The 13,239-nt window shown below is 29.2% G+C and overlaps 2 protein-coding genes across 7 annotated transcripts in view; one reads left to right on the top strand and one right to left on the bottom strand.

The window, feature by feature from the left end:
• Positions 1 to 1,186: 1,186 nt before the first annotated feature.
• On the bottom strand, positions 1,187 to 9,666 carry LOC107436263 (cyclin-dependent kinases regulatory subunit). 2 transcript variants are annotated; one of them, XM_016047900.3, is made up of 4 exons: positions 9,464 to 9,666; positions 4,963 to 5,029; positions 3,457 to 3,584; positions 1,187 to 1,435 (listed from the first exon to the last, which is right to left on the bottom strand). In XM_016047900.3, exons 2-4 carry the CDS (start codon positions 5,019 to 5,021, stop codon positions 1,377 to 1,379), a joined length of 246 nt encoding a protein of 81 aa, XP_015903386.1. In that variant the 5' UTR covers positions 5,022 to 5,029; positions 9,464 to 9,666; the 3' UTR covers positions 1,187 to 1,376. The 2 variants fall into 2 exon arrangements, with proteins under 2 accessions (XP_015903386.1, XP_087013267.1); XM_087157141.1 differs by lacking the exon at positions 9,464 to 9,666 and adding an exon at positions 7,913 to 8,052.
• Positions 9,667 to 9,758: 92 nt separating this feature from the next.
• Positions 9,759 to 13,239, top strand: part of LOC122269687 (uncharacterized) — a 31,766-nt gene continuing 28,285 nt past the window's right edge. For 3 of the 5 annotated variants that reach the window (XM_087157130.1, XM_087157135.1, XM_087157134.1), the window contains exons 1-2: positions 9,759 to 10,077; positions 12,927 to 13,086. In XM_087157130.1, the coding sequence (XP_087013256.1) occupies positions 12,935 to 13,086 (152 nt within the window). In that variant the 5' untranslated portion in view covers positions 9,759 to 10,077; positions 12,927 to 12,934. Of the gene's footprint in view, positions 10,211 to 12,926; positions 13,087 to 13,239 lie in introns of all 5 variants that reach the window. The other 2 variants (XM_087157133.1, XM_087157132.1) reach the window with 2 other exon arrangements.

Genomic DNA, 13,239 nt, shown 5'->3' on the forward strand with positions numbered 1-13,239 from the left:
ACGTTTAGTTCGTATGTGTGTTCTGAGCACATTTTCAATGAGGTAGCAAAATATTATGAGCTGTTTTTATAAATAATATAATAGTGATATCAGCCTTTAAAAATCAACTGTTTTAATGATTATTTGAAAAATTTTATGCAAAAAATTAGTTTCATCATATCCTGATACTTACAATTTCATTATACGTTTTTTTTAATAACCAACAACTAGCCCTTTATTGTCATATTTAATTTAGAAAGCGTTTTAGATCTGTTTACTCCTTTTTGCAATGAAGCCTAATATCTTTAAAACAGTTAAAAAATTTTTCAATTTATGACCAACATCTAATCAATCTGTGATATAGATCTTGCAACCAGCTCATGGCAGTTTTAGGAATTGTTAATTCTTTCTCTTGTAAAATTTTCCTGTCATAAATAGAAAAGTTACTAATTCCTAGTGGAAGCAAGTAGTACCACATTTCCCTTTGTTAAAAGAATTGAGTCTAAACTAATATACCTGTAAAACTTTGTCTATTATGTCTTCTTAAGAATGTCAAAAACTCAAATTCAATAAAATGTCGTTTGCCCTGCACTCCACTCTTATCAAGATTACAAATAGTCTTTTTACTGTCCTGTATTTTAAATTCCAAGGGATGCTGCGCTGGCCAGGGGATCTTTTCTGAGTGTGGATTTTAATGCGTAGGAAGTGATTAGTTTGTGAACAAAAACATATGTTGATAAGAGTCCCAAAATCGCAAACGAAAAAAGGTGTTATTCTCTCAGTCGATCTTAAATTAGCAAAATAAAAAATTTATAGCTACTTTTCTCAAAATTCATTAAAAAGTCGCTTAGTTAAAGTTGGTCACTTAAAAAAGTCAAAAATCCTCCGTCTACTTATCTCTTAATTAACGTTTTCTTAATTGAAAAAAAGTTTATAAACCTAAAAGTTATGCCTTTATTCTTAATATTTTTATGTGTTATAGTTTATGTTAGCAAAACGTTTAATATACTTTCGATTATAAGGATTTCCAAGCACTCAAGTTAGTGATATTTTTTTTCAATTAAAAAGAGTTTTCATAATCATCCTTTGCTTATTAAATATAGACTATCAGAGCTTTTGAGAAGTAATAAAGGTGATTTTTTTTCTTCGTATTTGTGTAATGTACTTGTATTTTACAATAATATTTAAAAATGAAATTAGCGAAAAATTTATGAAAGAATATTTTATTAAATAAAGAAACATTTACTTAATAGATAAATAGGACAATACTGAACAAATGCTTTTTATATTACAATTGAAACACAGATTGGATTGTGAACATGCATTAGAGTTGTAATGTGTTAAACTTGTGAGAACATTCAAAATTCACTGTGTAGGTTCTGAAGCTCCAACTTTATTTAAGACTCTGAAGGTCTAACTTTATTTAGAAGTCTTCTGAACAGCAACACATGAGGTTCTATTAAAATAAGAATTAACAAACTTATAAAAAAAATTAATACAATTGTAACCAAAAACTAAACAAAAATTTCCAAAGATATTTCTAAACAGTTTTATTCAGACAATTAACTAAGGTAATTTCTTTTTAGAAAAAAAAAAAAAAAAAACCTGGGTCATTCTTTTATGAAATATTTTAATGTATGTAAATAGTTTGAAATGCTCTCTAGTTCTCTCCAGACTATTAATGGAAATTGGAATGATCTCTGATTTGACATATCAAAATGTGCCAATTTACTAGTCAAATTATTATTACAGCTGTGGAATAAAGATGCAAATAACCACAACAAAATTGACTCATTAGTTAAAATTTAGAGCAAAGTTTCTATGCATGAAAAAAAAACTTTAAATATCATAAGTTTTGTTTTTCATTATTTCATACACTAATTTTATAAAAAGAACCTTTTATGCAGTAAATTGAAACAGCGAAATAGAAATATCGCTCATCCATTTTACATTAACCTACCTCTGATATCACTAAAATTATCACAGACTTTGAGTTATACAGTAGGGAACCGATTATCCGGAACGATCGGGACCATCACTATTCTGGATAACTGATTTTTCCGGTTTTCTGAATCGCTACAAAAAGCCGTTTTTTTTTTATTGTTTAACCCAACTAAAAAAAATATATATATTTGGAAATAATCTTCAAGAGAAGAAAAAACGATGAAGTTATACACTAATGATTATTTCCAAAATGATGGTAAGGTAAACATCTTTCAAAAAAGAACGAAAAATCCTGAAATCTTATGAGGAAAAAAATATTTTTTTTAAAAAAAATGGCCAGAAAATTTATTGAATTTCGTTCCGGTTTTTTGGTTTTCTGATTTCCGGATAATGGGTTCTGTACTGTAATAGATAAAATTAATGTTGACAAGAAATCGTAATAAAATAAGTATGAGAGTTGCTCATCTATACTATGTTGAAAGGCATCAACCTATTTCTGATACCACTAACATCAAAACAAAAGAGATTATATGCATGATAGTTGTAGCATCAGATACCTATCTGCTCATGAGATGTAGTCCAGTAAAATTCTATGGAAGGTTATTACCAAAGAATTTTTTTTATAAAAAGCTTTATGTTATTACAAAGGACATCTAAAAACTTCCTGTTTTGAGGGAAAACTTCCTGTTTTGATTTACAAGGCAGAATTGAATTACTTCTAGACAGGTAGGCTAGGCATATTTTTATGCTGTATTAAATAAGAACAATCACTAGAGGGGTGAACAAATAGTTTATAAGATATAAGGGTTTTACGTACAAATTTGTACTACAATTTGTACTTTGTTATATACTTTTTGCTCTAAATTGAATGAGTCTACACACAATTTAATAGATAGTTCACAAGTTGAGAGAATTTTGGTGCATAAAAAGTACTTTTTTGACATGTACTTATTTATATGCTTCATATTACCAATAGTTAAGAAGTTATAAGAGTTTTACAAAAAGTGCAATTTTGTACTAGCACTTATTTACACATCTTAGTGCTACGTGAATAAATGAAGTATTATTTCAAATGCATTTTTTCTCGTTTAATCAAATGGGACTTTTGAGGGAATAAAAAAGATGGATATTTCTGAAGTTGAAATGGGGTTATTGAATAAAATGCACTATTTGTAAATTATCTTAAACTATTTATCCTACCAACTCGAGTTTTATCTTATTCAATTCAGCACAAAAAAATTTGATCAGAAAATTTAACTTATATGGCTAGACAGCACAGCAAAGATCTTTTCTATGAAGTAAATTCCCAACCCCTTATAATTACTGGATAATGGTTGCTAACAATACATTCATATAAGTAATTATTTTCTAGGAAACGGTGATTTGAATTGAACTACTTTGTTTGTAACGTTTATTATTTGTTCACAATCAGTTAAATGTTTACTATTCAAGTGAATTCATTGAATAACTAACGAAAATCAGAATCTAAACTCATACTAAGGAGAAATAAAGGAGGCTAGAATAAATAATTACCTGGATTATGCATCATAAAATGTACCCATTGAGGAGATTGCAAAACACCAAGATTACGCCACTCAGTTTCTGTCATCAAATGGTTTCTGGGAACTGATTCTGCTAGTTCTGCAGGCAAAATAACATGCCTGGAATATTAAAAATATTTTAAATATGATTGCAAATATTACATTCATTGTATATTCTTTTACAATGTAATAATCTATTACTGGAATTTTTTTTTCAAAAACAAATAATCTAATGTGTAAAGTAGGGGTACCCAAACTTTTTGAGTGAAGGGCCACTTGCATATTTAGTCATGTTAGTGGGAAACATGATGATTTTTATATAAACATTAGTGTTCTAAGCACTAAGTATTTTTATCAGTAAATTTAATAACATATTTGCAGAAAATTAAATACTTTGAATTTATTTAAAGCTAAAAAAACATACTTTTTATTAAAAAAAAGCTTTTTCCATTTTTTACAATAACTAATTTACCAATATATACCAAAAAGATGTTTACAGAATGAAAGTACAAAAGATAATGCATTTCATACAGTGATATAAATCTGAATTAAATATTTTAATTAAAGAAAACTTATAATGTTTAAACAAAATTAAAATGAACTTTTTTTATTGCGTTCAGAAGCTTCCGCAGGCCACACATCAACAGTCGACGGGTTACAGGTTGTGCACCCCGAGTGTAAAGAATGCTACTTCAATTCATAACATTCAATTGATAAAAATAGTGGTCTAAGTCCCTTTTTCAACACCAATAACCATGATCATACAAGATAAAACTAGATTTCTTTAGAAATAAAAAATTCCAAGATGCTTTTAAAAATGGCAACTCCAATTTAAAAAATGACACTTATCTTACTATATAATGACTATAATCTTACTTCAGCTCTGTCAAAATAAATTATATTAACATAGATCTTGAAATATAAGTCGATGCCTATTTTTGATTAGGAGATAGCAAATTTCTGGAGTATCTGCAGTATACGTCGATCGCTGTCGATTATTATACCTTAAGGCGCACGGCACAAAAAGTGGATTGAAAAGTTGTTGTAAAATATGGAATTTTGAATCCTTTCGATGGGGGCGAAGGCAATTTTTCATTGGTCTCGGCATATGACAATGAAATAGAATCCATTGCAGAGAGGGATCATATGACAACACTGCCAACATTAATGACTCGGACACAGATAATACTCTGAAATCTTTAATTTGTAGCTTTATAGGATATTTAAAAAGTTTTCATTTTGTTATATTTTGAGTAAATAAACAGCTCATAACCGTGTTGTGTTGCCACTGGAAAGTAGACCCACAGACAGTGTTTAAACTATTTCATTCAAATGACAAAGTAAATAACATGCCTAGTTTATAGGACAATTAAATTTGATTAAAACATAATATTAAATAAATTGTGTATGATGGGATCAAAGAATTAACTATTATATTTGAAATGAATAAAAAAAAATTAACATTAAAACATTTCTAGTGATATCAAACTTTTTGTACCTGTATTCATATTTATCATCAGTATACTTGTCTGAATAGAGGATTGATTCTCGAGTCATATTTCTTTCTGTAAAAGAAACATCATTTTATTTACAGTTATAAACAGAAAAAAATTTATTCAATTGTATTGAATGCATTTTACATTCATGTAATCAGTAAAATATAAAAAACAGCAGAAATTTTTCAATGAACCATTAGTACAGATGTACTGCTGTTTTATTGGATGAAATGTTGGTGACAAGCTTTTCTGAAGCATTATAATACATTATTCAAATAGAAATATTGAATAATATGTTAAATATATTTCATGTTTCCAAGTATAGTTACTTTTCTATGCAATTTGACATTCTGCAAAGGACAATTTAGCAGTGAAAATTAAAGTAAAACCAAAACTCGATTTCGAATATTAGCTGATACTTTCAAATTATCGTGTCTTCTTCAGCTTTTTTTTTTTAAATAAAAGTATGTCACTTTAACTCAGTATAAATTCTTTTTAATATATATATATATATATATATATACAGTAGACGCCGCTTAATGTGATCACATCGGGACGAACCTGATTTGATAACAATAACCGATTGATTACAATAAACGAAAAAAAAATTAAGCTAAAAAATGATTTTTTTTTCGTCTTTTAAACACTTAGATGTTGCAGTTTCACTATCCCCCTCCCCATTTTATTGTTTGACCAATAGCGATTCAGTAAGGGACCTGCCAAGATCAAGTGGCATACCCGAAACAATGTTCTCTTTTGAAGGTCACCCCTTACCCCTTTCCCATAGCGGCTGGAACATATCATCTGTCACATTGTTTAGTTCTTCTGAAAAGGGGCTCGTGACAAACATTGACTCGTTACTGGCAGGTCTTCTTTTCTCTTTATTTAGGATTTCCGGGAATTAGAAATCATACAGTGCGGCGGAATTTTGCAATGCTTGACCGAAAATGGCAGAATACCCCCCCCCCTCATAATAACACATGTTTAAAAGATAATATACCAGCCCCGTTTGGACTTTTGGTAAGTTTCAGGAAACACTTCACTAAACACAAAAAAAGTTTTCCTTCTTGTTTTTATTGATTTCAGGAAAATAAAATTTACCTATAAACTGATAACAATAAACGAACATTTGATTACAATAAACGATGATTTTTCAATGTATTTTGATATAAGCGGACGGGACTAAGCGATTTTGATAACATTAAACGATTGATAACATTAACCGTGATCACATTAAGCGGCGTCTACTGTATATATATATATATATATATATATATATATATATATATATATATATATATACACATACATACATATAGCACAATAAAGACAAAAAGGATAAAAGAAAAAAACAAGGAAATTAATAAGTTTTATTTATTGCACATAAGCTGCAAGTATATAGAACTCATAAAAAAAGTTAAAAAATTCATGTTTTTTGGCAAAAAAAACACTGTTTGTTAGCCCTTTGAATATGCCCTTCAATTGTAATTACGTGCCCGTTATACTAAAAAATATTTAGTTAATTAAAAAGGTCTATTTCCTCCTTGAAAATTCATATAGCTCTCGATAGTTATTTAAATTCCAATATTTTGAATGTAATATGCTTACGACTAACAGATTTCAAATACAAGTTAGCCCTTAGTTCGGGACGATTCCATCCTCTAGGCTTTTGCAGCACCTATCATATTTTCTCTTAATTTCATTATTCTTAATATGATGTTATTACAATTCATAAATTTGATTAATTACTTTTTGATGAGCTTGATGCTATCCTAAATACACATCATTTTTTTGCTGTTATAATTTTTTTTTTTTTTAATTTATTTACCCAAACTTTCTAAAACTTTGATCTTAACTTAACATGACACAAGAAACTCGAATTTGAATTACCACTTTTCGATGCGCCTTATTCATGATGATTTCATAGTGAAACAATGTTTTTTTTAAATTATTTTTTCAGTCCTCTCTGGCTGTTCTTTTTTTTTTTTTTTTTAAATACTGCTATTTTTACTATGATGTTTTGACAATATGGAAATTTGAGTAATTAATCTTTTAAATGCTTGTTTTATGATGATACCATTGTTAAGTTTTGCTGGTTGCTAATAGTTTCTTGACAGCAGTTTATTGATTTTCATATTTTCGAAATACATGTTATTATGACACAAGAATTTTTAATTTAATCCAACACTTTATAGTCCCGCAGTGGACTGATTGTTAAGACAAGGTTCCCAGTAGATCACCGAAGTCGAGCATCACTGGCTGCGGTCAGTGTGCGGGTGGGTGACCACTTGGATCAGCCTGCGTAGGGACCGAGGGTGTGCGGCATTGGCCCTCGTTAAACTGTGCTACCGTAAAGTGCTCGACTTCGCGTGCAGGTCGTCGGGCTACCATCCCCTCCGCAGAGGATCAAAATTGTGATGGCATGTCTTCGGATCATCCTCAGGGATGTTTCCCAGACCGTCGCCAATAGCCCATTGTGCAGCTCTAGTGTGTCGTAAATGAACAACCAACACTTTATAACACTCCATTCACAAGGATTCCGTCTTAAATACACGTCACTTTCAGAAAATTTTCAAATTTTGAAGTTATTAATTAGCATCTGAGACATCCATTTTTAACACACTCTATTCACGTCGACTCATCGTAAATCTACATTGTTTGCTAATCTTATTTTGCTGGTTATATACTGTTTTTTAGTTATTTTTATGTTTTTATTTTTAATATGCTAAACAAATTTTATATTTGAGGTTCCACTTTTTGATGAGCTTGGTTAACAATTATTCCATCCTAAATCCAAACTATTTTCTGTAGTTATGCTTTTTCATCTATTCTCACATAGCTGCTATCTAAAATGTTAATCATTTTAATACAATGTTATTACAACACACGAATTTTGAATTTAATGTATTAACTTTAGTCATTCAGTTTGTAATGAATACCTCATAAATGTACCTTGTTTACTGGCAGTTATTTATCATCTTTTGGGAGTTTTCATGTAATCACTCCGGAAAGCGCTGGACAAGGCATTAAAAAAAATTTGACATTTTTGAATGCTTGACTTTCTTCTACTTTCACGATATTCATAACCAGTAAATATCTTTAAAAAACAAACAAACATTATTTCTGAAGAAATATTAGATATGATTCCAGTTCTTGGTTAGAGAATTGAAACTAATAGTGCTCCCATTTCTGTACTTCATTTGTGCTTTATTTACATTGTTTTTCACTTCAGTTTACAAGTATTTAGTAACGAGTATCACATGCGTAGTCATAAGTTAGCTATGGAATTCTCTGTGTATCCCCTAAATATTCTGAATGAAATTTCTAAAAGGTACCAAAAAATAAAAAAAATTTCCTAAATGTATATACTGCATACTGAAAAGTACTTTTACTTAACAGAAGGGTTTTAGTTTTTTAAAAAAAAAAGAGCTATAAGGAAAGATTTCTGTAACAAGATCTACGGCAGAATAATTGCCAAGTTTTAGCAACTTCCAGGCAGGGACCTGTAAGAAACTAAGAAAACGGAGAATGGGAGCAACTTGAAAATGCATAATTTGTAGGCATTCCTGGGAAGGGAAAACTTCCATATCATGATCTTTAGCACAAAAATCACCAAGTCTTGGCAACCTCTAAGCAGCAGCCTGGGAAAAACTAGAAAAAAAAATCATCCCTGGAAATTATTACATATTACTTTTTAAAAAAAATATGCAAGTTAAAAAATATCCATTTGGTGCCTTGGCGATTGTAGCTGCAGAGACATACTACAATACAGAACTATCTCAAACTCACAAAATAAATACACATTATAGAGCAAGCATCTTAAAAACATATTTAACACACACACAGATGTCGTTAAGGGATTATCGATTTGTTGTATCCCTAGGGGATATTTCAGTTTCGTTATCTGTCGCGATATCTGCAATTGCTAAAGTGCCAAATAGATTTTAAGCTTGTAAGTTTTTTTTTAAAGAAGACATGTAGACCTTTGCTTGGGATGGCTATGAGTTTAATCCTTGGAGTGTGTCCCTTTCTGCGTTTTTTTTTTTAGTTTCTCGCAGGCCACAAATTATTCTGTCACAGATCACGATGCGGAAATCTCCCCTTTTGGAAAGTTCGGAAATTTCTTTTATCCCTAAATCTAGAAATACGTTTCACAATAAAACGTATGTGTGTGGGCTAAAAGAAAAATTCAACATTTGAGGAAAATAGCTAGCAGGAGTAAAGATTAATATAAAGAGACAATACATATGGATTAATATAAATACATTCGAAATATATTAATTACCATTCTTAAATTATAAAATAAAAATTAAAGCCAAATAGAAATCAAACAACATAATTAAAATTTAATAATTAAGAATTTAAAATCTAGGGGATTTTTGATATTTCCCCCCAATCTGGTGATTGTTTATGCTTTTACAAGAAATAGAGAAAATGACTTAAAAGTGAAAAAAATCGAGATAGAAATAATAGGAAAGAAGAATATGGAGTAGAAGTACATACTTGTAAATAGAATCCAAGGGGCATCCGATTTTGCACCCTAACCTTACCTACAGAGAATCGTTTGGACACTAACTATTATTAATTCAAAGGAACCAAAAAGATTAAAGAACTGCGTCTTTACTCTTTAGTACTGACCAGAGCACAGTACTGATTTATTTTTTCGCGCGAAATATAAATAAATAAATGAGAGATGTAGTCATTTCACTTCAGTTTTTAGTTCTAAAAAAATCATTTATAAGCTTCGTTTTTGCTGCTTGAATACAAAATGTACAACAATCAGCCAAACAATCAATCAAGTATCATTTCAATCATTCCTCGCTCGAAATATGGAGTGCTTAAAATCTGTTACCTGTGAAAATATATTTCTTACTTACGTATTAATGAATTCATTTAATTAGACCTTCCATTTGACATTTATTTAGATTTCATAAATTTACAGTTGAATTTTCAAATGCAAAATGGAAATTTTTGGTTGAAGTAAAAAAAGTTATGAACTTTTCGTAACGAGCAACTCAAAAAATTCAAATACACATTTTGTGAATCAACTACTCTAAGTAGAAATTTAATTTTTGGGTAAAGTTTGATGACTTCTAAGAAGAATCATATCAGATCAAGTAAACTTATAAAACATAATTATATTTCAGACAAGATAAGAACTATATATGTTGATACAATAAAATTTTTTGGATCTTTTAATTGAACTTGAGTGCCCCTTGGATTAGGCACTATAATTTTGGAACGTTTACTGTAATTGAAATCTTCCATTTTTCTGTTATTTTAATAGTTATTTTATTTTTGTTGTTGAGAGAATCCCCTGATGTTTAACTCATTTTCCATGATTTCTGCAAGAGCGTAGAAAATTGCAAAATTATGAGGGGTACCTTATTGTAAGCTTTTACTGCAGTCTTTTACCACCACCCTGGAAGTGTGTGTGGGGGGGGGAGTCTCTCCCTTCCCACCCTGTATATATATTTATATATATAGTATTTACCAGGTCCCAGTTATCTGAACCTCACAAAATGGCAATCAAGAATTCAAACTTGGAATATAATCTTCATGATTCAAAATTAAAATAAAATTAATTAAAGAAATTATTTAACTGTAAATTATTAACCTCTCATACCAGTATTTTATTAAATTCTGTTTAACTGCTTTCTTTCTTTAATTCTGTTCGCTGTGACATTAGAAACCAAGACTTTTACCATCGGTCAGCATAAATTTCTTCTGTGGGGGGATGAATAAGATTTGGTAACAGTTTTAACCAAGAAAATGTTAATGTGAATGTTACTCAGAATTCAGACACAAAAAAATTACCTATTTTTTTAATTGTAAATTTAATTACATAAATATTGAGGTAAAAATTGTTATCTTGAAAGGGGCTGTTTCTTTCATTTATAAAATGTAAGGAGGCTAAAGTACCCTCTGTCTCCCCGGTTCTCCGTTCCCTGCCACCACCTCCTAAAAAAATGGCATGGTGGCCACTCTCTCTAGAATTTGAAAAACCTGCAATTCTCAGGGAATTTCAAAATATCACTGGAATTCTCTGATAAATTGGCAGTTTCTTCTAGAAATTTTTAAAGTATAAAGAAATGGACAGTTTTATACCTGGGTGATTCTCTAAAAGGGGATATTTCCATATCGTGATCTGTGGCAGAATAATCGCCAAGTCTTGGAAACTTCCAAGCAATGGCCCGCGAGAAACTAAAAAAACCATCGCAGAAAGGGACCAACTCAAAAAGTATAACTTGTAGCCACCTTTGTGCTAGAAGTGACATGTTTTTTGTTAAAAAATTAGTAAGTTTAAAATCTATTTGACACCTTTGCGATTATAGTTGAGGCGGCAGATCACGATACGGAAATATCACCCTCCAAAAACCTAAGGATCTCGTGTCTAAATAAAGATTGAGTTCATGTAACCTCCTTATCTCCCCACTTTCCCTGAGTATTCATTTGAAGTTTGGAACTTCAAATGAATTTTTTCATATTTGAAGTTCTAAACTGATGTATGTAACCAGTGATGAAATACGAATCATTTAAGAACTGCACTCTTAAAATATTTTCGGTATTTCTTAAAAGAAAAAAGTAACAATTATAGAACATAATAGGAACATAAAATAGGATGTATAAACAATAATTTATTTTTCTTAATTTTTTAAATATTTCCAAAAGTCATTCCTGGTTTATTCTGCATTGTTTTTATTCAAGTATCGTCAGCACTATTGTTATCTCATAGTCATTTTATAACCACTGGCTTTGGGTTTCAGTTTTTTAAAGGTAATCCCATTAAGGAAATAATCATTATTTTCTACAATCTATATGTTTCTTTTGTGCATACAAATTATATTCATATGGCTTAAGCTTCTTTCAACTTCAGCAAAACTTACGACTACAGTTCTCAAAATATTCTTTGCCTTCTAAGTACTCTTATGAATTATATGATTGTCCATGTTTTTGAAAAAAAATTTCTATATTATACCTATAGTAATTGATGTTTATTCAATACTTAAATGAATTTTTTCATATTTTTTTAAAGTACTTCCAGTTTTTAAGAATTTGCTAGTATGTTTCAATCTATTCTTACATATTACAATTTGTTGGTAAACTTATTTAAATTAATTAAGTTTATTATCATTTAATTCATATTCATCATTGCTATTTTAATAAATAATTCAGTTTTCTTGAATTTTAATTAATTATTTTGATTTTCTATTAAACAAGAATTTTTTTCTTTAATTAAGGATTCTTGAAATAGTGAAATGTTCTCTTGAAAATCAATTCATATTTATCTTCAGCCTATGATAGTTAATGATAATTTTTATTTCTTTGTTTTTGTAGTTTTAAAAATAATAGATATTAAATTTTTAAAATTTGAAAAAGTGGCAAATTTTTACCAAGGAAATTTTTTCTGCTAAATATGATGCATGTAAATTTTTTTTTCCGTATAAATATATGAAAATTTTTAAAATTGTGCTAATTTAAATCATGAAAATTCGGTAATTTTTTTTTTTTTTTTTTTAAATTTTACTCTGGATATCCCAGGGAATTTGGTTTTATCTGGACAGTGCCCACTTTGAAATAGTTGCATTGAAAAAGTAAGTGATTTATATATATCACACACATGTTTATATAGGTTTTATTCTGCTCTCTCATAGAAATAATAATGATAAATTTAAAAAATAATCAATAAATTATATCAAGCGTGATTATTAAAAGATTATGTGATTATTAAAAGATGTATAAGCTAAAGTTCTAAAGTAAACAAGCCTTGAAATTCAACAAGTTATGCCAGTCAATCAATTTTTTCTCAGTTTGCCAATCAATGGACCTTTACTAATAAAGCAACAAATTTCACAATTTGTGTTTTTTCAAGTGGAATCAGTACATATTTTGTTCTTTAGCTTTAGTTAGTTTATAATTTTAAATTAATTTATATATATTTTTTTAATAAAGTCTCATTTTTTAGATGCTTAAATGGAGTTAGAAGAGTATCGCCAACCATGGGAAAATAATCGCCATTGGGAGGTGAAAAAGGAATTTCTCCAATTTTACAAAGACTTTTTCCCTGAAGATAAACTACAATGTTTAGCTCAAGTATATTCAAATGTTGTATTGTTACAATGCAGGTATATTTTCGATGAAATAGTATTTTCCTGATTTATAACTAGACTTAGGCCATTTGGGCTAATCCACTTGGTTGTAATTTACATTTATTGCATTGAGTTATTTAACAACTTTTTAACTATATTTATAAGCATTAAATAGTCTTAAAATTTCTA

The sequence above is a fragment of the Parasteatoda tepidariorum genome, chromosome 2 (genome assembly GCF_982258835.1).
Source record: "Parasteatoda tepidariorum strain Cologne lab strain chromosome 2, Ptep-v5.0, whole genome shotgun sequence".
NCBI lineage: Eukaryota > Metazoa > Arthropoda > Arachnida > Araneae > Theridiidae > Parasteatoda > Parasteatoda tepidariorum.

Coding starts and splice junctions, on each gene's coding strand:
- LOC107436263 (XM_016047900.3), bottom strand. CDS start 5,021: ATGACTCGAGAATCAATCCTCTATTCAGACAAGTATACTGATGATAAA. Junction 3,585..4,962: donor GATGATAAATATGAATACAG/GTACAAAAAGTT, acceptor TTAATATTCCAG/GCATGTTATTTTGCCTGCAG. Junction 1,436..3,456: donor TTTTATGATGCATAATCCAG/GTAATTATTTAT, acceptor TTATTTTAATAG/AACCTCATGTGTTGCTGTTC.